The 26,905-nt window shown below is 38.6% G+C and overlaps 2 protein-coding genes and 1 long non-coding RNA gene across 3 annotated transcripts; all 3 read right to left on the bottom strand.

The window, feature by feature from the left end:
- Positions 1–219: 219 nt before the first annotated feature.
- LOC141289856 (serine/threonine-protein kinase pdik1l-like) lies at positions 220–3,148 on the bottom strand. The gene has a single exon (XM_073822049.1). The coding sequence runs from the start codon at positions 3,107–3,109 to the stop codon at positions 2,438–2,440; it is 672 nt and encodes a 223-aa protein (XP_073678150.1). The 5' UTR covers positions 3,110–3,148; the 3' UTR covers positions 220–2,437.
- Positions 3,149–3,960: 812 nt separating this feature from the next.
- On the bottom strand, positions 3,961–26,117 carry LOC141289855 (serine/threonine-protein kinase pdik1l). The gene is made up of 3 exons (XM_073822048.1): positions 25,988–26,117; positions 16,702–17,001; positions 3,961–4,720 (listed from the first exon to the last, which is right to left on the bottom strand). The coding sequence occupies exons 2-3, from the start codon at positions 16,984–16,986 to the stop codon at positions 3,980–3,982; spliced, it is 1,026 nt and encodes a 341-aa protein (XP_073678149.1). The 5' UTR covers positions 16,987–17,001; positions 25,988–26,117; the 3' UTR covers positions 3,961–3,979.
- LOC141289857 (uncharacterized) lies at positions 15,419–16,689 on the bottom strand. Its single transcript, XR_012340002.1, has 2 exons — positions 15,861–16,689; positions 15,419–15,679 (listed from the first exon to the last, which is right to left on the bottom strand). It is a non-coding gene; the product is annotated as an uncharacterized lncRNA (long non-coding RNA).
- Positions 26,118–26,905: the final 788 nt, after the last annotated feature.

Here is a 26,905-nt window from a genome sequence, read left to right as displayed (position 1 = left end):
GCATGGCAGGAAGTAAATTCTTTTCCATTTTCTAAACTTTTGCACAATTTGTAGAATTTACTGCATCGATCAAGCTCCACCATTCAAACTAGTGATCAAAAAAATCATGGTTCGACCTGTTAGACATTTCCAGAAATTTGGTAATGAGTAGAAAAACTGCAAACCTTAGATCAAACAAACAAACAAACAAACAAACAAACAATAAAAACCCTTATTTAATACAGATTAAAAAAAATAAATAAAATAAAATAAAAAATTTACTTTCTCATTTTATACCGTGTTTGTGGAAAGTGCCAACTTGTGCCAGAATTTACTTAAGACATAATCCAGAGAGAAGAAAACTTGTGTTTACATCAAATTGCTTTATACCTGGTACTCCGAAATAGACACACATCCTTCACACGTACATAGAGCTGCCTTTAGCACCAAAATCAGTTTCTGACGAGAGGTAAAGATTATATTCATGTTTGTCAGTTACTATATTTGAACTGCCTTGAAATTTGATCTTCAATGCACTCTTTTTTATTAAAATGTGTATTTACTGATTATTCAAATCTTATCCATTCAGAAGGATAACAAATACTACAGAATAATTTACCGCATGTCTTTTGAAGAAATATAAACTATTGCCTTGACATTTCTTTTTCTTTTTGTAGAAAATGTTTTAAATTGAGTGATACAAATACAACTCCCTGAAGCCCTTTTGTGTGTGAAGCACAGAAAAACAGATATTGATCTTGTTGTAAAAAAAAAAATTAAAAATTAAAATATCAAGGTGGCTGTAAAAGAAGCCGTTATTTGCTGCATGTTTTCCACTTTGCATTAAAGTTGAATTAGCACCGGCAGTGAGGTGAGAGTAGCTCTCATAGAGAACTAAAGTGTTCCAAAGAAAGATGGAAGCCATGAGTCTTTTTGCTGTGCTGCATTAAACTACATTAGGGCTGGGCCTTAACTTGATTATATACACCATATTGTTGGTTATCTTTTGTGTCTATGATTTTAATGCCATTTTTCTAGCCATTAGGATCAAGCAAGTAGACCTCTTTTGTGTGCCTTCTTCCAATTCTTGAGCACAATAAGTGAAAAATACACCATCATGAATTTTTCACAAATCCAAAATAGTTTACAAATATATATTTTTAGCTATACCACCCAGCCCTAATCTACAGGCTCTCTAATGTCTTAGTGCCCGAATGTTCTGGGAATTCTGACCTCCATGTTTATCTGAGCCAATGTGGTTTATGGTCAGTGGAAGGTGGATATCTGATGTTTTCCCATCAATAAAACCCCTGAAGCCCATCTGGACTCTTGTTCAGAGGTCTTCAATCCTGCTCCTGAGGACCCAACTGTGCTGCAGAGTTTATTGCAGGGATGCCTAAACTCTGTCCTGGAGGGCTGGTGTCTTGCAGAGTTTAGCTCCAACCCCAATTAAAGACACCTGAACCAGCTAATCAGGCTCTTACCAAGCACTCCAGGACCGAGTTTAGGCACCCCTGATTTAGCCAATCAAGCTCTTTGGGATTGCTTGAGAAAACACATACAGGTGTGCTGAAGTAGGCTGTAAATAAACTATGCAGGACTGTGGGTCCCCAGGAGCAAGGTTCAAGACCTCTGCACTTGTTGATGAAAGTCTCAATGTGCTTGTGAACAGGTGAAACAGTAATAAGCATTTAACATCCTAAAGGCTGTTTACCATCAATTAATAGGTTGTACAAAACTGTTAATAGTATCAAAAAAAAAAAAAAACACAACACACAAGGACCAGTGCAATCTCCCCCTAAAAATCCACTTTTGCCCACCAAGGTCCTGTCCCAATTGGCACCCTCAGCCTATCTTGTATTCCTCAAGAAAGTCTATACTTTGCAGAAGAGATAATGTTAGGTAATAGGGTTCCCCAATTGTCAATTCAGTTTAGACAATGGTGTTCCTGTTCCTGGAGATCTACCATCCTACAAAGTTCAGCTCCAACTCTAATAAAACACACCTGAACCAGCTAATTAATCTCTTAGGTAGCACTTGATAATTACAGACAGCTGTGTTGGATCAGGCCTGGAACTAAAGTCTGACGGCAAGTAGATCTCTAGGAACAGGGTTGGACACCCCTGCCCTAAGGTATTCCTGGAGAGCTACTGTCCTACAGTGTTTAGCTGCAACCCCAGTCAAACACACCAGAACAAGGTGTTCAGGGATACTTGATAATTACAGGCAGGTGTGTGGGAGCAGGGTTGGAGCTGAAGTCTGCAGGATGGTACTCTCCAGGAGCACGGTTTGAGATCCCTGTCCTATGGTCTTATGGATTTCACAGACACTCCCGAGCGAAGACCACAAGACCTTTGTGTGCCATTTGAGACAGGGCCAAACAATATGTTCTTATGTTCACTTCAAGCTCCAAGCCCAGTGTCCTAGAAGTTTACCCCACTTCCAAGATGTTGTCCTTTCACATATCCCAATCAAGTTCCCTGCATGCTATCCGAACCAGCCTGAGCTCCAGCTCAACGGCATCGGGACGCTCCTGTGGATTGGCGGACAGCATCTCTCGAATCAGCTGCTTCATGCCAGCGTTCATGCTCTTCTTCCGAGCCGGGATGTGGAGCTCCATCTTGGGGTTCTCCAGCAGAGCCTCCCCCAGCGGGACTATATCCTCCCCCTGCTGTACGTAGCTCCCTAAAAGCTCCTTCTGAGTTTCTACATCCACAAATGTAATCCGTTCCACCATGGCCCATATGATGACCCCCAATGCAAAAATATCAGCTTTAGCGGTATAGTGGCCCTCCCAGACCTCAGGGGCCATGTAGAAGTCCGTCCCACAAGCTGTGGACAAGAAACACTTGTTGACGCTTGCCGGTTCTTCGGGGTTCAGGCCCGAACAGGAGCAGACCTTGCTCAGGCCAAAGTCAGCCACCTTGAGGGTGGGTTCGGGGGACCCAGCCGGGGTTCTGCCCTGTGAGATAAGAATATTGTCGGGTTTGAGATCTCTGTGGATGATCTGGTTGCGATGCAGGAAAGCAAGAGCGCTGCCCAGTTGCAACATGAAGCTGGTGTTGGTCTTGCGGCTGGGTTTGCGAGACAGGAGATAGGCATTCATGTCTCCTCCATCGCAGAAGTCCATGACGAACCACAGGTAGTAGGCGCAGTGGGGGTCAAACGTGATCTCACCTTTCAGGGAGGTCTCCACCAACTGAGTGAATACAAATAAATACAAAAAAATGTTACAAGTTGTGTAAAATCGTGACTCTTCAACCTGGAGGACTAGTGTCCTGGAGACTTTTGGATCATTCCCAGTTTAACCTACCTGTCTGTAAATTGCAACATTAGTCTAGATTAGCTTGTTTGTGTTTTTGGTTAGGGTTAAAGCTCTTCTTAGCAGGACACTGGCCCTCAAGGGTTAAAAAGTCAAAGAGCCCTGGCATAAAGGAAGCCATTTTGTATAGATTTACACACTGGATACTTGTGGTCAACTTTTGCAATATTTATAATGGCCAATTCCACTATCATCATCCAGAAAGAGAAGCTAATGGTTGACTAATTCAATTTAATAGCTTTTATTTTACTCAATTCAAGAAAAGTTTTAAAAGAAAATGTGCAATGTCCCCTTACATAACTGACATTTCATTATGGGAAGGCCACTATATATACGGCCAACTTCTTTTAGTCAGGTGGCAATTATAAAAATTCATTTTGAAAATAGATATTTTTTACAGTTCAAGATGGGGAAAAAAAAAAATCACACTGCACTGGGTAATTTAACTTTGGATAATGAACAACAGATTTAACCCATGACTGCAGGATGGTACTCTCTAGGAGCACGGTTTGAGATCCCTGTCCTATGGTCTTATGGATTTCACAGACACTCCCGAGCGAAGACCACAAGACCTTTGTGTGCCATTTGAGACAGGGCCAAACAATATGTTCTTATGTTCACTTCAAGCTCCAAGCCCAGTGTCCTAGAAGTTTACCCCACTTCCAAGATGTTGTCCTTTCACGTATCCCAATCAAGTTCCCTGCATGCTATCCGAACCAGCCTGAGCTCCAGCTCAACGGCATCGGGACGCTCCTGTGGATTGGCGGACAGCATCTCTCGAATCAGCTGCTTCATGCCAGCGTTCATGCTCTTCTTCCGAGCCGGGATGTGGAGCTCCATCTTGGGGTTCTCCAGCAGAGCCTCCCCCAGCGGGACTATATCCTCCCCCTGCTGTACGTAGCTCCCTAAAAGCTCCTTCTGAGTTTCTACATCCACAAATGTAATCCGTTCCACCATGGCCCATATGATGACCCCCAATGCAAAAATATCAGCTTTAGCGGTATAGTGGCCCTCCCAGACCTCAGGGGCCATGTAGAAGTCCGTCCCACAAGCTGTGGACAAGAAACACTTGTTGACGCTTGCCGGTTCTTCGGGGTTCAGGCCCGAACAGGAGCAGACCTTGCTCAGGCCAAAGTCAGCCACCTTGAGGGTGGGTTCGGGGGACCCAGCCGGGGTTCTGCCCTGTGAGATAAGAATATTGTCAGGTTTGAGATCTCGGTGGATGATCTGGTTGCGATGCAGGAAAGCAAGAGCGCTGCCCAGTTGCAACATGAAGCTGGTGTTGGTCTTGCGGCTGGGTTTGCGAGACAGGAGATAGGCATTCATGTCTCCTCCATCGCAGAAGTCCATGACGAACCACAGGTAGTAGGCGCAGTGGGGGTCAAACGTGATCTCACCTTTCAGGGAGGTCTCCACCAACTGAGTGAATATAAATAAATACAAAAAAATGTTACAAGTTGTGTAAAATCGTGACTCTTCAACCTGGAGGACTAGTGTCCTGGAGACTTTTGGATCATTCCCAGTTTAACCTACCTGTCTGTAAATTGCAACATTAGTCTAGATTAGCTTGTTTGTGTTTTTGGTTAGGGTTAAAGCTCTTCTTAGCAGGACACTGGCCCTCAAGGGTTAAAAAGTCAAAGAGCCCTGGCATAAAGGAAGCCATTTTGTATAGATTTACACACTGGATACTTGTGGTCAACTTTTGCAATATTTATAATGGCCAATTCCACCATCATCATCCAGAAAGAGAAGCTGATGGTTGACTAATTCAATTTAATAGCTTTTATTTTACTCAATTACTATAAGTTACTCAATTCAAGAAAAGTTTTAAAAGAAAATGTGCAATGTCCTCTTACATAACTGACATTTCATTATGGGAAGGCCACTATACGGCCAACTTCTTTTAGTCAGGTGGCAATTATAAAAATTCATTTTGAAAATAGATATTTTTTACAGTTCAAGATGGGGAAAATCACACTGCACTGGGTAATTTAACTTTGGATAATGAACAACAGATTTAACCCATGACTCAGAGATGAAGTCAGAGAGAGAAAGTAGTCTGAGCATTTCAGAGGGGCTAGGAAAAGTCCTTCCACACTTCTTACGAGCTCAAATACTTACTTACTTGACTACAAAAAAGTAAATTTACAATTTGTATCAATGCAAAGTTATGCAAGACATTAAGTTAACAGGATTCAACATTTCCTGAGCTATACATTTACACATTTGGCCAACACTTTCATAGCAACACTGAATTGAAGGGTATCATCAGTTCAATTCCCCGATAATCAAACCCATGACCTTGCAGTTACTAGTATCATGCTTTACTGTATGAGCCACAGGAATGCTTGTCTGTGCAAAACTTGGCACCATAATGCCAAGGCTTTGTGTGGTTTGCCAAGGTATTGCAGCTGCTAAGGTGTTGAAAATGGGGAAAGTTGGATGTTAGGGCACTGCTTAGACCAATATATTGGGTTTCTCCTTTAAGTCTATGATTTTTTTTTCACTTGCTTTATTGTCCACCAGGGGGAAATCATAAATTACATCACTTAGAAAGGTAATGGCGCACTTCTCATCAACTAACTGCATGATTTAAGGAATCATTCAAACTTCCAGATATGCCATCCCGTTCCAGTATTATTTGCTTGCTGAGGGCACTCTAGGGGAAGTTTAGTAGGAGAAAACTGAAGTTGTTCTGGGAATGAAGCCAAACTCTGTTGCTGAAATCTTAGAATGACTCACAGCAACCCACATGCTACTAAAAGACTGTAATCACACATCAACATCCATCAAAACAATCACTTATAGAAAGACAACAGCTCTTTTTCAAAACCTAGTGAGCTTCTATTGAGTTTGATGCATGTTATGCTAACGATGCATAGTTGCTATTTATCCAGCTCTAACCAGTGTTGCATTGCACAATCATCAGAGATTGATGTATGAAAAAAATGCCAGTGCTACTGTTAAGTCTGTAAATGTTTGACTGTCTCCTGCAAGCTGTGGTGGATACACGATGCTATGATTATCAACAGAGAGGATCATTTACTGTGTTTTGGCCATTTTGGAACTTGGACTCACCAATGAAAATTATTTGCCTAAGAGTAAATGTTTGTTATTGCCCATGCACATTTTCCTTGGAGTTACCATTTGTACCTGACGTCATAGGAAGATAGAAATTGTGACTGAATGGAACGCAGAACAGTAATCACAAAAAGCAGACACAGATAATGGGAAAATCTGCCAAACTCAATTGAACAAAGCCATTTTCTTTACTTTGCACCATTAAGTCAGTCAAAGTTAATTTATAATTAATTTCTCTCCAATCTATCCCAAAAAAGAGGGAGAAATATCTATGCTGTTGGGAGTATTAAGATTAGCTTTATACATTATATAAAGTTGAGGTGTCTTAATACAAAAGGAGTGACTTCACAGTATCATATTGACTGAATGATAGGGCAGTCTCCACTGCACCTATCAAGTTATGCAATTACACAAGTGGCTTCGGGTTTGTTTTCCTCACCATTGCAGGCTATTGCAAAACAGAGCACCAACCTATGAACGCTGCACCATATGTCTGCACAGGGAACCAATCAGAGCACATCTCTTAAAGTCTATCGCACGCGAAGCACGGCAACAACAACGCTGTCCATACAGGAGATGAGTGTTATTGCTGCATGTCATGTGTTGGTACATTTAACCACATCCTTCCCCCGATAACCTCTGCATGGGATTCGTGTTTCAAGATTTTGTCAAAAAAAAAAAAAATGCTTGTTCAAAGAAAGTTCTTGCTTTCTTTACATTAAGCCAAATCATTACTCAAGCTGCAAACTTAATATTAATACCCTTAAGGTAAGTTTAGCAAATGCACTAATCTATTTTCCTAAACTAACAAATCAGGCTTGAAATGTTTTATGTTTGAAATGGTATGCACAGGGTCACTTAACCCTGTTTAAGGCAATCCCTGTAATCCATATTGACACTGTACATTTGTAAACCTTGGATTAGCATTGTTCTTTGTACATTTACAAGATTAATAAAAGCGATTGGTCAAGCACAGCACACAAACACCACATGACCCGTAGTAACACCCTGCTCGTCTTTCAAAATACTCAAAATACGTTCCTCCATTATAATCTTGTTTAACAGTTTCCCTAAGATTCAGAGCCAGGCACAGTTTTAGGTTTGGCCAAAATGGTGAGTAAAAGCATTGGCTTTAAAGGTTAAAACTGTGCCAAACTCAAAATTGTATGTGTGAAATGTTGCTTTACCCAGTGGTGATGTTAAAAAGATTCGGTAACACTTTCTATGAAGCCCATATTTATGATACATTATGATATTGATAAGAACACTTTTAATGTGTTATAGCTTTAAAGAGTATGATTATTTATAACACAATGAACACGTTGCATTCACTTCAGTTACCATGGATTATGCCATGTTACTTATGTCACTTAATGCATAAGTAGTAATAATAATAATAATAATAATAATAATAATAATAATAATAATAATAATAAAGATAAAGTCAAAACAAACTTTAGTTGGCTTGAAAAAGCCTGATCAGAAAGTGTGAAAGTTTAAAAGTAAAAAAAAAAAAAAATTGTGAATTGTAGAAATTTTATGGTTTTCATTCTGAAAAAAAAAGATTGAATTTTAAAGCTTAAAGTTGAATGTTTTTAAGGCAATAGTCTGTCAGATGGCTAGATAGATAGCATGTTTTTAACATGTTACTAACATGTAGCTAGCATGATTTGCAAGTTACTAGCATGTTGCTAACATAATTAACACGTTAACACGTTTCTAACATGTTTGTAACATGATTAACGTCAACAGTGTTGCTAACATATACTGCCCTCCAAAGGCAAAGCACAGTAACTACTCGTTTGGTCAAAATTGAGTTAAGGCTTAAAATGGACTTTGTGACAACTGTTTTGTCTCGTGGCAAAGTCTCCTGGTTTAATTTTGGTCCCGTTTCAGAGAAACGTTCAGAGAAACGAGAATGTCAACATGTTTGACTAGCTGTTGTAAAAACTTTAAAGGCATTTTTCTCAGTTTCAGTGTTCACGTAGTTACTGCACTTTGCCTTGGAGGGCAGTATAGATAGCATGTTATCATCATTAATATGTTGCTAACATGTTTCTAACACAATTAGCATGTTGTTAACATGTTTCAAGCATGATTACCAAGTTATTAGCATGATTAACATATCATTAGCATGTTTCTAACATGTTTAGCCTGTTACTACCGTGTTTCTAGCATAATTAGAATGTCGCTAGCATGATGTTAGCTTTAGTAGCCTGTTGTTAGTATGATTGTAGATGATTAGTTTTTGGCCTGATTAGTTAGTAAGTAAGTAAGTAAGTAAGTAAGTAAGTAGGTAGATTCGAACTCAAGTTTAAGCTCATTGTGAAAAGTTAGACAAAAAGAACCTCTCCAAGCAGTTTGGGGATGTATGTGTAAATCTGAAGCACATTTCCTCTTTGTCAGCTGTTGCCAGAAGATGCTGAAGGCTTTGCACAGACAGAGGTCAGCAGACGAATGGCCCTCTGCAGGCTCATAATTATAGCAGCGAGACGAGAGTGCTAATCAACCTCATCTCAAAGGCCAAGAATAACAACCCATTACTGTGCTGCTCTGCACTCCGGCTTACTTCCACTCAGTCACAACATCCTCACATCTTCATGAGACTTGACCCCACACAAATGGCATACGATACCGTAATCACCCACTTATGTTATAGAGTGCCATTTGCCTTGTAAAACAGTCTGAGTATTTTGTTTAGGTAAGGTTTAGTTGATTTTCCCAGCCAGAGACTATTTTAAACAGGTTTTACTGTGTTTCCTGGTGAAAAAAAAAAAAAAGCTAAAACCAGCCTAGGCTGGTTGGTTGGTTTTAGAGGGGTTTTGGCCACTTTTCCAGCCTGGCCAGGCTGGTCTTAGCTGGTCAGGCTGGGAAACCAGCTAAAACCCAGCTACTTCCAGCTTAAACCAGCTAAGACCAGCCAACCAGCCTAGGCTGGTATTAGCTGTTTTTTTTTTTTTTTCAGCAGGGTTGTACTTGGGGCTGGGCGATTCTTTCGATTAATTCGAATTTACATTTTAAGACGATTAAATTTTTTATTAAATCGAGGTATCGCGATTTTTTAATAAAAATATTAGATACATTGTAATTGCACCAATGGCAGAATAATTAAGAGGCAATATTGTCCGACCACATGATGGCGCGCCTAATTAACGGCTGTATTCAGAACGGAAAACAAATAACGCGTTCTGGTAAAATAAGGCGAGTCACTAAGGGGACATGATTAGCTGCTTAGCTGCAAGTTAGCCTGTTACATTACAGTACATACAATTTCAGTTACCACATAAACAGAGTAGAGAGGTGATTGAAGACAATGGCGAATTATTTGCATATCAGGGCTCTAGAGTGCGACCTAATTTCTCAATGGTGCGACTCGCCGTTCAAGGGCAAAAAGAAACTACTGCGTACGACTATGAAAAAATATTTAGGAGCACCATGTGCGACTGACCCGACCAGCATATCTGTATTTGCGCTGAGTGGAGCTTCAAAGGTTTCTATGTGTTTTGCACGTTGAGTAATGTATCTCAAGTGTAGAGAGTGTAAATAAGAGACTGAATGGGCAGTAGCTTCGTTTATTATAATAGAGCTTTGTGAGATTACGAACTAAGAAGAGTGACAGCTTTTAATCATTTTTGAGGGAGTTTGTAAACGAGATATTGATTTTTTTTACAACAGTTAAATAAACAAGAAGTCATTATTAAGTGACTTACATTGTCTGACTATAACACTATTGCCTGATTTTGCTCTATTTCGTCGTCAAAAGTGGTCTGAAACAAGTCACAGCTGAGCCGCTGCGCATCTCCATTCAAACACAGCGGTGTTTCGTTTATGAATGAACGTGCGTTTTTAAACGAATCTAGTGAAATGATTCAATTTCCCATTAATAAAGAGTCACTTGCTTTATTCCTGAATGAACCATCCATTCAAACGAATCAAATGAATGAAATGATTCAGTAATTAAATCAGTGTCTTACCACCACCTGCTGGCAGATCGTTTCAGTTTTTTAAATCATTTGATATTTCTGTGTTCAAAATTGTATATTTTTGTATACGATATAAATGCAAGAGAAAAGCATGGAAATATATATTTTCTTCCCATCTCATATTTGTCTTACAAACATTTACTGTGTCTGGTATAATAAGAATGGGGCCTGGTGGAAAGCGATCACTGATGCAGTTGCAATGTATATTGCAAAATATATGGTGCCCATATATACTGTGGAAAAGCTGGGGTTTCTTTACATGCTAAAAGTAGTAGAGGGGGAAAAATCTATTTAAATTGTAAATCGGATTTTTTTTGTGAAAAAAGTCACGGATTTTATTTTTAGGCCATATCGCCCAACCCTAGTTGTACTTAAATTACTTAAATTGTACTGTTAAATTGCCAGAACAGTCCAGACTGTTTGTGAAGACTATTAGAGTTTTATTCAATAAGCAGGTATTTATTTGTTGAATCTGTCAAATACACCACTCAAGGGCTGTGCTTACAGTCCATATGTGCTTAAGAAACATGTCTGATCAGTGTCTGGCGGATACAGCCCTAACTGAAAATTACTCAGGGATGTAGTAATGCTGCTTTGGGAAGTTCTTCCTTACAGAAGCAGTAATTACACAGTAATGTGTGGTTTTCTGAATGAGTGTAAGGGACAATTTCTTTTTCGGTTTTCTCATTTTCAATTACTGACAAGACACTTGGCAATAATGCAACATAATAAAGTACAAAGGATGCAGGTTAGGGGTGTAAATGAAATCCCAGAAACCTTTGAGACTCAAGCTTCCCTTCTATGTACTATTTCTAACTCAATTAAACTCATCTATAGACCTTTTTCCTGAGTAAACGATGAGCGCCGCCATTACGAATTCTAACGTCAGATTGAATGCTTTTCTGTTCCGGTTTCCATAGGATCCCATTCAAATAGCGTCCATCTGTTTTTAATGTAGCTAACGTCCGCTGCTTCGTGTCATCTACACACTCATTAAAGTGAGGCACTGACAAATGACGGTCATTACGACATTGCCAAGTGATGGCGCTATGGAGCCATGTGCTTTTTAAAAACATTTTAATATGTTTAACATTAGTTTATTAGCTCGGAATATACCCTAATTTGACTAGAAACAATGTAGACCGGAAATGCAAAGCATTCTTTCAGTTAAGAGTCCGACTTACTTCCGTGTTCAGGAAAAACGTCTATATATATAAAATATATCATGCTAACAATATGCTAATCATGCTAGAAACATGCTAACAACATACTAGTCATGCTAAAAACATGCTAGTAACTTCCAAGTCAGGCTAGTGACATGTTAATCATGCTAACAACATGTTAGCAACTTGCTAATCATGATAAAATATGCTAACAACTTGGTAATCATGCTAGAAACATGCCAGCAATGTACTAATCACACTATAACCAGCTAAGCATGTTAGAAACATGTTAAAAACATGCTAGCAAATTTCTAACCATGCTAACATGATAGTAACTTTATAATCATGCTAAAAATGTGCTAGCAATTTGGTAATCATACTAGAATCGTGCTAACAACTTGTTAATCATGATAGAAACATGCTAACAACATGCTAATCATCTATCTATCTATAATTAAGCTTTTAAAACTACTTTAAACTTCAAATTATTTCAGACTAAAAGTTTTTAAAACTTGAAAAAAGATTTCAAACCGTTCAAACTTTTTCAAACTTTATGGTCCAGCTTTCTCAAGCCAACTTCAAAGTTTGTCTTGACAAACTTTATCTAGTTTTTAATTTTACAGTATTACAACAATATGTTTCGTGTTTTTATTTAATAATTGGAACGCAAATCAAAAAAAATTTTGGTTACACAATATAACATGATTTTATTACATGAATTATTTCATTTTAAAGTAGTAATTCAAAGCATTCTATAGATGTATTTTTCATGTCTGTGAGGAAAATATTTGCAGAGTTTCGGATAATTTTTGTGAAGCGCTCCTCAAGACAGAGATGGCAGAAAGCGCATGTTTTTTTTGTTGTTGGTTTTTTTTTACTATTTTACAAAAGCATTTACAACATTTTGTTGATATTGTGAGTGCACACAAATAAAAGCAGACATTTTGGACTTCCAAATGGTGTATTACTCTTCCCTTTATGAGCAAAAATGACGGCGCATTTTATGTTTCCACTATTATTAAGAAAAAAAAAGCAAGTGCTTGCCCTGGCGCTTCAAAATCCTGCAGTGCTCGCTTTAGCTTCCACTCTCCGCATAAACGACTGGATATGCATCTAACAGCACACATTTACCTGGGTTAAATGTTAAAATTAATAATTGTGAAATGCATCAAGTGTTTTATGTCTATAGATTTTATTTTAGACAACTCGTGTTGATTTGAGAAGGTTAAATTGATCAAGCATGCTCAACTCTTTGTCGCTGGCCGCTTGCCCGTTACTATAAAAAAACAAAAGCTTGAATTTAACACATAAAATGTTACAAACGTATTTCTAAATTAACTTAAAGGAACACTCCACTTTTTTGGAAATAGGCTCATTCTCCAACTCCCCCCTGAGTTAATAAGTTGATTTTACCGTTTTGAAATCCATTCAGCCGTTCTTCTGTTCTGGCGACTTCACTTTTAGCATAGCTTAGCATAGATCATTGAATCATATGAGACCAATAGTATTGCGGTCAAAAATGACCAATGATTTTCAGTATTTGTCCTATTTAAAACTTGACTCTTCTGCAGTTATATCGAGTACTAAGACCAGAAGAAAATGTAAAGCTGTGATTTTCTAGGCCGATAAGATTAAGAACTACACTCCTGTTCAGGCGTAATAGTAAAGGAAGTTTGCTGCCGTAATATGGACAGAGCAGGCGCAGTAATATCACGCAGCGCCTGAAATTAGTTCCCAGTTAGGTAACTTCCAATGTGACCGGCTTTTTGAAATTGTGACCGAATTTCAGGCGCTGCGTCCATATTACAGCAGCAAACTTCCTTGACTATTACGCCGGAATGGGAGTGTAGTTCTTAATCTTATTGGCCTAGAAAATCGCAGCTTTACATTTTCCGCCGGTCTTAGTACACGATATAACTACAGAAGAGTCAAGTTTTAAATGGCACAAATATCGAAAATCATTGGTCATTTTTGAACGTGATCCTATTGGTCTAATAGGATTCAATGATCTATGCTAAGCTATGCTAAAAATGATATCGCCAGAACAGGAGAACGGCTGAATGGATTTCAAAACGGTAATAATCAACTTATTAACTCGGGGGGAGTTGGAGAATGAGCCCATTTCCAAAAAAAAGTGGAGTGTTCCTTTAATAAAGAAACGAAATGACATCTAGCCACTTTGCCATTAGAATCCAAAACTGAACTATTTTAATAACTGCAACACAGGCTCTGTTCTGATTAGTTGTCGGACAAGGACAGGGCTTGGGCCTGAGAATCTCAGGCCAGGGCTGGGCCTGTGCAGGACTCTATTCGTTTCAATTAAAAGTTCCTCCTCGGCCCGGTGGGCCCCCAATCTGCCAGGGCCCATATGCAACTGCATACCCAGACAATACGCCCCTGGGGCCTCATGTATCAACGCTGCGTACGCACAAAAACTTTGCTTACGCCAGTTTTCACGCTCACGGTCGGATTTACTAACAGTGAAATTAACGTGAGAATGTGCGTTGATCCACGCCAACTCCATGTCTGGCGTACGTGTATTTTTTGTGCGTGTGTTTGTTTTATTTCCCTTGGCGACTCCTAGAGGCAATTATTTTAAATTGCACACTACAAAGTATCGCACCAACACATGTGGAAAACATTGCTATTAATTTATAATTGATAAAATGGGTTAATTGAGACAATATTTTTCTACCAATTATGTGATTTAGAACATATAAAAGCATTTGCAAATGTATACATCCCTTAGTCTATGGCAATGGCAGTGTTGGCCTTATTGGAGGACATTGTCAATGGCCAAATCCGAAGGGAACGCGTTTTCAGGGATCACAGTGATTTTCTGGCCCACGATGATGACTGGCTTATAAGCCGTTTCAGATTTCCAAGAGCTATCCTTTTGGAGCTCTGTGCTGAGTTGGGTCCAAATTTGGAAAGAGAGACAGCGAGGAGCCACGCATTACCCGTTCCCTTACAGGTGCTGACAACGCTTGGTTTCCTGGCAACTGGTTCTTTCCAAAGGGAACTGGCAGACCGCTCGGGGTTAAGCCAGTCGTCTTTGAGTCGTGCAATGCCAGCTGTATGGGACGGGATCATCCGCATGTCTAGCAGGTATATAAGGTTTCCATACCATGCAGTTGACCAGCCAAACATTAAAGCGCAATTTGCAGCGATCGCCGGTTTTCCTAATGTAATCGGAGCGATCGACTGCACGCACATTGCTATAAACGCGCCATCTGAAGACGAATTTGCATACGTGAATCGGAAACATTTCCATTCAATAAATGTGCAAATAATATGTGATGCTCAAATGCGCCTAACAAATATTGTGGCAAGGTGGCCTGGGTCAACCCATGATTCATTCATCCTCACAAACAGCATGGTTGGGATGAGGCTCCAAGGTGGCAGGGTGCGAGATGGGTGGCTTCTTGGTGAGTGAGGTATTTAAAAAAATTATTCCAGCTGAGTTTTATTTTAATTTATTGAGCGTAATTATTTAACTGCATATCAGGAGACCGCGGTTATCCATTAAAGGCGTGGCTGTTAACCCCCCTCAACAACCCACAAACTGACCAAGAGCGCAGATACAATGATGCCCATTCTCGCACTCGGTCAGTTGTAGAGCGGGCGATTGGGCAGCTGAAATGCCGGTGGCGCTGCCTTGATAAGAGTGGAGGGGTGCTGCTATACCGCCCTAATAAAGTGTGCCGCATCATGCTGGCCTGTGGTGTGCTGCACAATGTCGCGCAACAGACATGGCATACCTCTTGGTGAGGAAGTGGCACCGCCAGATGACCCAGACCCAGGACCAGCGTTCATACAGCCCAACCAAGAAGCCATTCAAGCCCGCCAACGTGTGGTTGGGGCAATATAAAAGGTAATCAGAGACAACATTTATTTTTTGACCAATTCCTTTAATGACTGGCTTATGTCTGTGAGTGCATCAGTTATATTTTTTAGGTGACTGTTAACTTCTCCAATGGCCCTAACAATTTGCTGTTGTGACTCCAGAACAGCATGCGTCAAGACGCGGCCTGACGGACGAGCCTCAGCACTGGGGGGAGCACTGGAAATGCCGGAGACACTGGGTCCTGGCTGCTCAGGAGGCAATGACTCCAAGTGCGTGCCAGTGGATGTTCCTGCACCATCTAAGTCTAAATAAAAACAAGCACGTTAACTGATATTTGAGTCCATTTTTTTATGGGTACACGCATATTTATAAATGCAACGGATACATAAATTAAAGTCTCCTATGTACCGCTACATTGCATGTATTGGAAACTTAAATGTAAACTGGTATGTTTACCAAAGTTAAGACATAAAATGAGAAGTTACCTTCGTGGGGTTCTTCTAATACATCCGTGTCTCCCACAGACACGGATACTACTCCAGAAAGTAAAGTGTCGCCCACAATTGAGGCAACTCTCTCCTCAAAGGGTGTTAGTTCAGCATCCCCTGTTCCCCCGCCTGTTCGGTCCACACTTTGACGGTGCGCCGCTGTTCTCCTCTTAACCTGCACCTTAACGTCGGACCATTTCTTTTTTAATTCGGTCACAGTGCGATGTTCAGACCCCACTGCGTTAACCGCGTCAGCTAAACTCTCCCACTCTATTTTTTTTCTTTTGTTATTAATTCCGGAGGACAAACTTGCAAATAACACAGTTTTTCTGCGCTCTACCTCCGATAGTAGCACCTCCAATTCACATTCTGTGAAGTTTCTCTTCTTGCTTGCTTTTGCCATTGCTTTTTCGTTTGGTTTTGCCAAATTGGAGCCATTACCATATTTATACGGGGGAGGAGGCAGGGAGGGGTTTTGCGCTCGTGCACGTGCGCTCAATTTCACGTTAATTCAGATGTACAAAGAGATTATGCGTGGAATTCCGCGTACGCAGTGTTTCGTACATCTGATTTTTTTACTGCGTACGCACATTTACAGCTTTGTCCGTACGCAATGTTTTAGGATTAATTCAACGCAAGTCTTTGTACATGAGGCCCCTGAACTGTCTAGAAATATCCGACTTACTGATTTGATTACTATGAGTATTAGTATTAGTAGTAACTATATTAATGTAGTGATTTGCATTTCGTCCTGTTAGCCACCAAGTTCTTTGATTTCTCTGCAATAAACCTAAACTTGTTGGGCTTTGTGATTGGCTAGTGCAGGTTAGACACATACTTCCAGATAGAGTGAGGAGCTGGAGCCGTGGCTCATCCGCTGGGCGAGACCATCTCTCTGGAGAATGCATTCCTCCAGGTGGATGACGTTGGGATGCTGGCTCTGGATGCTGCTCAGGGCCCAGAATTCCCTCAAGGCCAGCTCTACATTCTCTGGGGAGTGACAGCGGATCTTCTTCACAGCCACGCGAGCACCGGTCTGCCGTACGGACGCCTCGTAAACCACTCCATAACTGCCCCGGCCCACCTCCTGGATCAGCTCGTACTTGGCTTGACTGCTCACCATCCTCTTCTTCCTCACCTGTAAGGCCGTAACACACAATATGCAATGAGTGGAGTCACTATAGTATCTGCTGGGAACTCTAAAGCCACTCTTAATGACAAACCTAACTTGTGACTGAAGTATTTTATGCAACACTTGTAATGTTTTTTTAAGCATGTGTATACAACAAACAACACTTAAAGGAACTGTATGTAGGATTGTGGCCAAAACTGGTACTGCAATCACTTTCAAAATATTGTAGAACGGTATCCCCTCCCCCTCCCCCCTGACTCCAGGTTGCCAGCTAAGCTGCAGGATCCGTTTTCAGCCGTCTCCATCTTTCAAAGGCATCTCCTATACAAATCCTTGTTTTATTTCGGACTTTGTCACGACGTATTTCGGATTCATAACGAGGTCTTTTAGGTTTCGTAACGTTATACATGTTTTATCCGACATGTTCGTAACTGCAGCTGAGCTGGCAACCCGGATGACGAAACTCTACTGACTTCGTGATTGGTAGACAGCTGGAGGGTGGAGCCTCAGACCAAAACACAAAATGACAACAATAACATCAGTCGTGGGCTGCAACTCTCACTTTTAAATGAGAATATCCTGGCCGGACCACTGTTGTCAGTGATATAAGTATTTGAAATGAACATGATTTCTTAATGTCTAGTGACATGTCAGGGCCATTTTATGATTAACTGAAAGAAATTTCTTACATACAGTTCCTTTAAAGCTTACTCTAATAGCAAAGTATTCACAATATAGTAGTGCCATACTGACTGAATTAGATGCATTTTGAATTAAGTTTATTTTTATTTATTTTTTATGAAGTTTTATACACATTATCCCATGACCATAAAACACTTTTTTCTCACACACTTTTCCAAAAAAAAAAAAAAAAAAAAAAAAAAAAAAATAATAATTATTGATTATTTCAAAGGGTTACTAATGACACATCATTTGGATATTTTTATATCTGGGAAAAAAATTTTAAACAGGTTCATTGTTTTAGTACTCTAACAAACAAAGATTTTGGGCTTTTTGGTGTTTCATAGAGTGTTTTTTTTTTTTTCAGACTAGCGGAAAGAAAACACCCAAAAGACACTGTTAAGTGTTTCTTTTATAACACTTTATCTATTTGTGTCAATAGATTTTAATTAGAATTCATATTTTTAAAGGCCGTTTTCTCAAAGTACGTTTTTTTTTCTCCTACACTGGGCAATAATTCTCCACTTCAGTAGTACTTACACACAACAAACTTTAAATTTTTATTCCCGTCTATATTGTGAAGGTTTTTACAGAGGGATGTGTTCATATATAATTTGCTTGACTTTATACAGCATTTTATTACCCCAAAAATGGTAAATAATACACTGTTTTTTTGTCTGTTCCTAAGTATTTTCTGAATTAGGGAGTGACAAAATGAGATACCCAAAATCCACACAAATGTTTAACAGTTCTCAACAAGAATATCCATTTTTCATACTGTACATAATGTTTTGATTCCACAACTTATACATAAAATTATTTGATTGCAGTTTTTACATTTATAGCATAGACAGTACATTCTGTAATATGCATTTGTAATATTTGTAGTATTGAATTTTTGGCAACTTTGTTCATATAATGGTCATTTTATGAAAATAATTACTGCCGTATTTGTATCAGCCAGAATTTGTGACCCTGGACCACAAAACCATCTTAAGTAGCAATAGCCAAAAATACATTGAATACAAATTATATATATATATATATATATATTAGTGGTGGGCATAGATTAATTTTTTTAATCTAGATTAATCTAGATTAAATCTTGAAATTAATCTAGATTAATCTAGATTAAAATGGCTAATTTGAATTCTTCTGAAAGCATTCAGAATATGTGTGCTACCCAAATAATGACTAAAAGTAAGTCTTTGAGAACGGTTTCTCAAGCCAGGTGGCGCATTAGACCAGGCGCTCATCTCCTGTTTCCAAAATGCATTACAAACTGCTTGACAATTGCATTTAAAACACAATTAACTATACAAACTTGTGTAACCAAGTACTTCTGCGCAAAAGGCTGTACGACGTGCGCGTTCCAGTAAAATATACAGGCGCGCGGGTATGGATAGCCTATCTGCGTGCATCTTCCAATAAACTGCGTTGCTTTTAGAAGCGTCAATTCAGTTGCATATAGTATAATGTCTTTATTTCGGGATTATCAAAGTAAATTATAACTCAAACTTGAGATTTTACTTGGGCACAGCAGATTTTCACTGAGTCACGTGCCCCAGTAAAAAGGGTCTAGCAACGCACGCACCTGCCCTGAAGTGGCTTCATAACTGCATCCATGTCTGCGCGTCTCATTTGATGTGGTAATTTCACAGAAGTTGAAGACTCGTTCTCGCCCCCTACAGTGCAATTCAACTAGATATACGTCATCCGCGCTAAATTATCAAGGTGAAAGTCATCATAGCTTGCGTAGTTTAGACCCAGCTCCCAACCCAACTTTGAGAATAGATTAACGGCGATATTTTTTTTATCGCGCGATATGAGTCTCACGTTAACGCAGCACGTTAACGCCGATAACGGCCCACCACTAATATATATATATATATATATATATATATATATATATATATTTTATTTTTTATTTTTTATTTTTTTTTGCACCCTCAAATTCCAGATTTTCAAACAGTTGTATCTCAGCCAAATATTGTCCCAACAAACTATACATCAATGGAAAGCTTATTTATTCAACTTTCAGATGGTAAATCTCAATTTCAAAAAAAAATGAAACTTATGGTCTGATATTAACTGTGGTCCAGGGTCACAGATAATATCAGTGCACTTTTATTCCAAAGCAGAGATGACTGTGGAACCAGAGAGTTATCAAGCTCACAATGCTGTTCCTTCACCATTATGGATCCCTCTGGCATGACACTGATACCAATCCCATCTGCAATGTTAATTTTTGATTTGCAGGGAAAATAAACCTGCTCATAGTCTATGTCCCATTAAAGCAGCAAGCTGTTGTATCAGGTTTCTTCTAACATCAGTTGTTATACAACAATTAGTCTCAGTCGCAGACAGACTGTCTGATACACACTGTACTTTAAATTGGCAAGAGCTGCCAATTCCACTCATACTGACTGACCGCTATGCAACTTCTGGGAGTCGGTGTGTCCAATTTTTTTCAGCCTGTCAGGAAATAAAACAGTTTAAAAGCATGAGGCAGCACGCTATTACTAGTCACAGAATTCGCCAACATTCGCGGGGTTCTAAGTAGGGCTGGGCAATTTGGCTTAGAATCAAAATCTCGATTAATTGAACATTTTAACCCGATTACGATTAATGAACGATTATTTTATTTATTAATAAAATTATATTTAATTATATTTATATAATATTTTTTTTTTGCCCTCATAGTTCACTGACAAGTTTTGTACAGTAAATATGTTCACATATTACAAGCGAGAGATTTTTGGATGAAGGGTGCATTACTTGATTTTAAAATAATTGAAGGAAACACACTATCTACGATCTATGATTATTTATTGAATATCAGTGTTGAACAACTGAAATTAAAGCAAGCATTGCTTAAAACGAAAAGTCACATTTTTCTTAAATTAGTGAAAATAAATAACTTGCACTATTGGAAACAAAATAAATAATTGTTTTTCATATTAAAAGTAGAAAATAAGCAGTATCTCCTCTAAATAAAATTACCCTTGTATATCCTGTAAATACTTTTTACTGTATAAATACTGTTTAAGCTCTCCATCGACATGTCGGCGGAATAACTAACGGAGCGCTTGTGTTTTTTAAAGGGAAAGTAATTGAAATAATCTTCCTGGAAAAATTTTAACGATTATAGGTTCTGAATGTCGATTTCGATTATTTTTCGATTAATCGCCCAGCCCTAGTTCTAAGCCATTATTATTATTATTGTCTGCTTAGAGCAACACTGTAGACAATTTTGGGACTCTGGGACAAATAAAGTTTATCCTATCCTATCAATCTTCGAAAGATATATAGTTTTGTTCGAGGCGAAAAAAAAAAAAAACAATGTAGCCAATGAGTTACCATTTTCCACTAACAAACACTGCTGTGCCATTATTTGACCAAGCTGAAATTTGTTGAACACACACTGTATATTGTGGCAGTATCAATTTTCAGATTTTACTTAAAAAGCAGACTGTGGTTGCTTGCTTTACATGTGGGTCAGATATCAGTTGCTTTCTGTCTAGTGGGTGGTGTTTGGCCAGACGCTACATAATGAAATCGACTTGTCAATAGTCTGGCTCTTCAAGATAATACAACAGTAGGCCTTATCTCACTTATTTGTTGCATACCAGTTTCTCTAACAGAAGTTTCCAAGAACTTGTTTTGAAAAAAATAATAAATAAATAACATCTTTCAGAGCAACAGTAGTGTTAGGAAATTATCTTCCAGACTACTTAAAGGTTCACTTCCAGAACAAAATTTACAGATAAGGTACTCACCCCCCTTGTCATCCAAAATGTTCATGTCTATCTTTCTTTCTTTCTTTCTTCAGTCGAAAAGAAATTATGTTTTTTGGGAAAAACCTTTCAGAATTTCTCTCCATGAAATTGACTTGTATGGTGCCCCCAAGTTTGAACTTCCGAAATGCAGTTTCAAAGGGCTCTAAACCAGCGGTTCCCAATTCCAGTCCTCGCGACCCACCGCTCTGCACATTTTGTGTGTTTCACACATCGCTTCCGACGTTTGTTCTATTCCAACGTTACTGCCCTACGCAGTGGACATCACAGGATATTCCGCCATTATTCATTAGTTCGAAGCGAGCGTATGTGTTCCATTTGAAGGTCATTAAAGCGTGCGAGACATAAATTTAAAATGCATTTATTTACAGATGCACTTATGTCACACTTCTCTAGTAAGTTTCATCTGTGTGTGAAGACGCTGCATGCGGTGGCGTAGCGCAAATATGTGAATGAATGTTTCAAAGTATAGTAAACAGATTTCCCCCGCTTAGGGAGCAGGGAGCAATGAACACTGTGCAGGGACCATGTCAATCAGAACACAGTTCCTGCACAGAGCTCACTTCTAATGAGCTGGTTATCTGAATCAGGTGTGTTAACTAAGAGAGACATGCAAAATGTGCAGAGCGGTGGGGCGCGAGGACTGGAATTGGGAACCGCTGCTCTAAACGATCCCAGCCATGGAAGAAAGGTCTTATCTAGTGAAACCATCGTTTATTTATTTATTTTTTTAAGTACAATTTATATATTTCTTTAACCTCAAACGTTCTTCTCATCTACGCTCAGTTAGGGTACGTCTAAAAACTACCGCCTCATTTTCTCCTTCAACTTTAAAATCGTCCTACATCGCTGTAGAAGTATCAACCCAGAGTTTACAAAGTGAACATGCAAAGAAGATTAAAAAAAAGGTAAAACAGCAATGTAGGATGATTCTGAAGTTGGAGGAGAAAATGAGATGGGAGTTTTTACACATACCCTAACTGTCATGACCGGAGGGGGGGAAAAAACAGTTCACACAGAGCTAGACAAGATTAAAAAGTATATAAATTAGATTTTTTTTTTTAAAGGTCCCATATTGTACACATTTCTGGAGGTTTATTTTAGTTGTTGATGTCCTTAAGAATATATATTTGTGGTATAAGTGCTAAAATCCATCTCAATATATTTTTACAGCTCCTTTTTAAGGAGCTCTGTCAAGGACAGGTCGATTTTGGCCCATCTAATTAATATTCATGAGCCTCTCTTTTGATTGGCCTGTTGTTTTCTGAGTGACGCACAGCCAGGCCAATCACAGGTAACTAGTGTCATGTATGCTGTAGCCTAGCCCAGAGCCATAGAGAGAGCTGATACTCAACAGGATATTTCAGAATGATCATTAATGTTTTTTCTTTTTCAAACACCGAATGCAGTAAGCTACATAACTGTTGCTTTAGTAAAGCCCCTTTCACAATTCACGTAGTACAAATTTCACTGAATAAATACGTTTTCCATTGATGTATGGTTGATAGGACAATATTTGGCTGAGATACAACTATTTGAAAATCTGGAATCTGAGGGTGCAAAAAAAATCTAAATATTGAGAAAATCGCCTTTAAAGTTGTCTAAATGAAGTTCTTAGCAATGCATATTACTAATCAAAAAATTAATTTTTGATATATTTGCGGTAGGAAATTTACAAAATATCTTCATGGAACATGATCCCAGCATCCTAATGTTATTTAGTATAAAAGTAAAATCAATAATTTTGACCCATACTATGCATTTTTGGCTATTGCTACAAATATACCCATGCTACTTAAGGGTCCAGGGTTACATTTATTAGGTGGTTTACAGTAAATTTGTAACAGCTAAGGGGGTTTTAGGCACTCCGCTGCACATCCCTGATAGCACACATACATCTTGGAGACGTCTATTTGACATCTGCATTTACATCTGCAAGATGTATTGCAGATGATCAAACTACATCTATTGGACGTTTCCTATCAGATGTCAAATAGACGTCTATTAGATGTCTTTAAGATGTTTATGATTTAGAATGGATCTAAAACTGACATCTTACAGACGTCTGCCAGACGTTTGTACACAGCAGATGCTTTCCAGACCAAGAGATCTTTAACAGACATCTTGCAGACATACGTGTACTATCTGGATCCTCTTTTCTACTGCAACTTCAAAGAAGGCAAGACCATGTTGTCCAAACTAGCGCTGAATTCCTGAGGTAATTTTATGTTTTATGTGCAATGTCTTTTTTGCTTCTCTACAATGACGCCTGCCATTTCAAATGTGCAAGCCCTTTAAATCTGAATGAAGTCCTGGTGTGAACTCTACTATTCTCTTACATTGGAAACGATTTTTAGAATGTTATATTTATAGTTATCGTTCTTGGTATGAACAGGCCTTTACACTTGCTCCGTTTTATTTTGTGATAATGTTACTACATAAATGGAATAACCATTTATAAAAGCCCAGTGAAGCTGAATTTTTAACAACACCCATAAAATAAATTAAAATAAACTGGACATTCCAGTTTATTTTAATGGAATTTCACTTTATCCAGTAAGACTTTATTTAGTTCTTAGAATCCTATTGGACATTCCGATTTATTTTAATGGAATTTTACTTGGTCCTGTAGGATTTTATTTGGTTCTTAGAATCCTATTGGACATTCAGTTTTATTTTAATGGAATTTCACTTTGTCCTGTAGGATTTTATTCCATTTATAGAATCCTATTGGACATTCCGATTTATTTTAATGGAAATTTACTTGGTCCTGTAGGATTTTATTTGATTCTTAGAATCCTATTGGACATTCAGATTTATTTTAATGGAATTTCACTTTGTCCTGTAGGATTTTATTTGGTTCTTAGAATCCTATTGGACATTCCAATTTGTTTTAATGAAATTTTACTTTGTCCTGTAGGAAGGATTTTATTTGGTTCTTAGAATCCTATTGGACATTCAGATTTATTTTAATGGAATTTCACTTGGTCCTGTAGGATTTTATTCTATTTATAGAATCCTATTGGACATTGATTTATTTTAATGGAATTTTACTTGGTCCTGTAGGATTTTATTTGATTCTTAGAATCCTATTGGACATTCAGATTTATTTTAATGGAATTTCACTGTGTCCTGTAGAATTTTATTTGGTTCTTAGAATCCTATTGGACATTCCAATTTATTTTAATGAAATTTCACTTTGTCCTATAGGATTTTATTCTATTTATAGAATCCTATTGGACATTCCGATTTATTTTAATGGAATTTCACTTTGTCCTGTAGGATCTTTTATCGATTCACAGAATCTTATTTGGCATTGCCATTTTTTAAAAAAAACGTCACTTTGTCCCATAGGATCTTATTTGATTCTGTTGATTAATTCGTTTTCAAGAGTAACACTGCATATGTGTGCATGCTTGTAACCCACAATAAACCACATCTTCTTGAGGCTTATAATAAACTCCATTAAAAAAAATACTTAACTTTTTTGAAGCTAAAAATTAAAAAACAGACCAACTATTTTAGTTTCAAACAAAACAAGTGCAAATATTTGCTTACTACATTTGTTACTCCTTGCACCCATAATGTCTAAGTCCAGATCTCTTTCTTACACTGACTTGTTTCCAACTGAAACAAGACAGAAGGGCGGAACATTGAAGGATCACACCTCTTTTTTAAATAGCCAAAAGGCATTAGTTATGTCACAGTCACGAACCATGACTTGCTACTTAGATTACCTTTTATTACATATTAGTGGCTTGCTGTGTTAGTGGGAGGGGCATTATTATTCTAAAAGGCATTTGATTGGCCAAAAACGTACACACACGAGTGAAAGATGACACCACAAAACTAAGGTTGCGTTTAGCATTTTTCTAAGGGGAATGAAAGTTCCAGTAGATTAGCCATTACCAGTGTATGTACAAAAGATATAGCATGATAATTTCTCTAAAAGAGGTTTTGAACCGGAGTGACCAGAAACGTTAGTGCAAATGGTAAACAAACGCCACAGCGCTGCCAACACGTGTGTGTGCGTGTGTGTGTGCGGAAGCAGCTTGACATGAGGAAACAGCGATCAAAGGGCAAAGCTAACATTACACACTCACTGTTTAACTATCCGACAGAGGACAGTGAAGCACAAATCGCAAGAATACAATCGCGTGTTGTGTTTGTAACGCAGTCATGTGCTTGTACTGTGTAAAAGGCCTGTCGGTTTTGTCTCTTTCGGCCACAGCGCCGCTGTTTTCTCCTTTCCAGTTGCATATAAGCCTGATGTTAGACATTGCAGCAGCCTATCACGCGAGAGAACATATGCTCGATGCTCGTATGTTGCTGTGACAGTAACAGTTAAAGGTCCATTTCATGACAAAACGCTTCCAGCAGCAGCAGCACATGCACCTGCGCAGCAGCCCGATACACACACACACACACACACACACACACACACACGCACACGCTCGGACAAAGAGTCCTGTTGCAGGCGCACACGCACACTCCCAAACACGAGCAACCTTTACCTGTGCACGACGTTATTCCCAATGTAGCTGATTTTCCTCTGCTCTGCTTTTCCTGGCAGCCATTATAAGCGCGAGGCCGCCGCACATGCTCCCCGCCTCTCTCGCTTTCTCTTTTTTCCTCGCAGGCAGCTGTGTATGTCCGTGAGCGCGTGCCCGTGAGCGCACTCGCGCTGAGTGTCGCGTCCGCGTCGAAGATTCCTCTTGCGCGCACCCTTTCCTGTCTTATGAAATTGGGCAGTGTAGCGAAAGTGAGAAACACCGCCCTCTTTCTCTCTGGGAACACATCAGCCGATTTCTCCAGAACAAAATTTTACCATGGTAACGAGAGTAGTCACATTTATTTGAAATAAGCTACATCATTTTCACTGTCGTGCAAAAAAGTTACCTAGTGAGAAAATCAGAATGGTTCTTACACTTAAGATCCTATTTATTCATTTATTATGGTTTTACTGAAGTAGCATTGCATTAGAGAGGCTATACAATCTAACAGGCCAGTAAACATCAGACAACTAAACTAAAAAAAAAAAAATGCACCTTAATATCGGCACCCTTGATAAATATGAGCAAAATCAGTGCAAATAATGTATATGCTGTTTAATTCTATTTTAATCATAATATAATATTATTAATAATGAAAAATATACAAAAATATGATTTTTTTTCTTCCTAAAGACTGGATTTATTATTATAATGAATCCAATTTTTAGGAAGAAAAAAAATCATATTTTTTTGTATATAAATTATTATATTTTTTTAAGATTTGTTGTTGTTGTTGTTGTTGTTTTGTTGTTTTTAAAACATGTCACAATACTGGCACCCCCAAAACTAGTAGCATCAAACAAATGGCAGAATAATGTAAAAATTAATTTCTTTTCTTTTTTAATTAGTTTAGTTTGAATTATTTTAGCATTTAAACAA

This window comes from Garra rufa, chromosome 17 (assembly GCF_049309525.1).
Source record: "Garra rufa chromosome 17, GarRuf1.0, whole genome shotgun sequence".
Lineage (NCBI taxonomy): Eukaryota > Metazoa > Chordata > Actinopteri > Cypriniformes > Cyprinidae > Garra > Garra rufa.
Note: the sequence above shows the minus strand (reverse complement) of the source record. Positions and strands in the feature narration are given on the sequence as shown.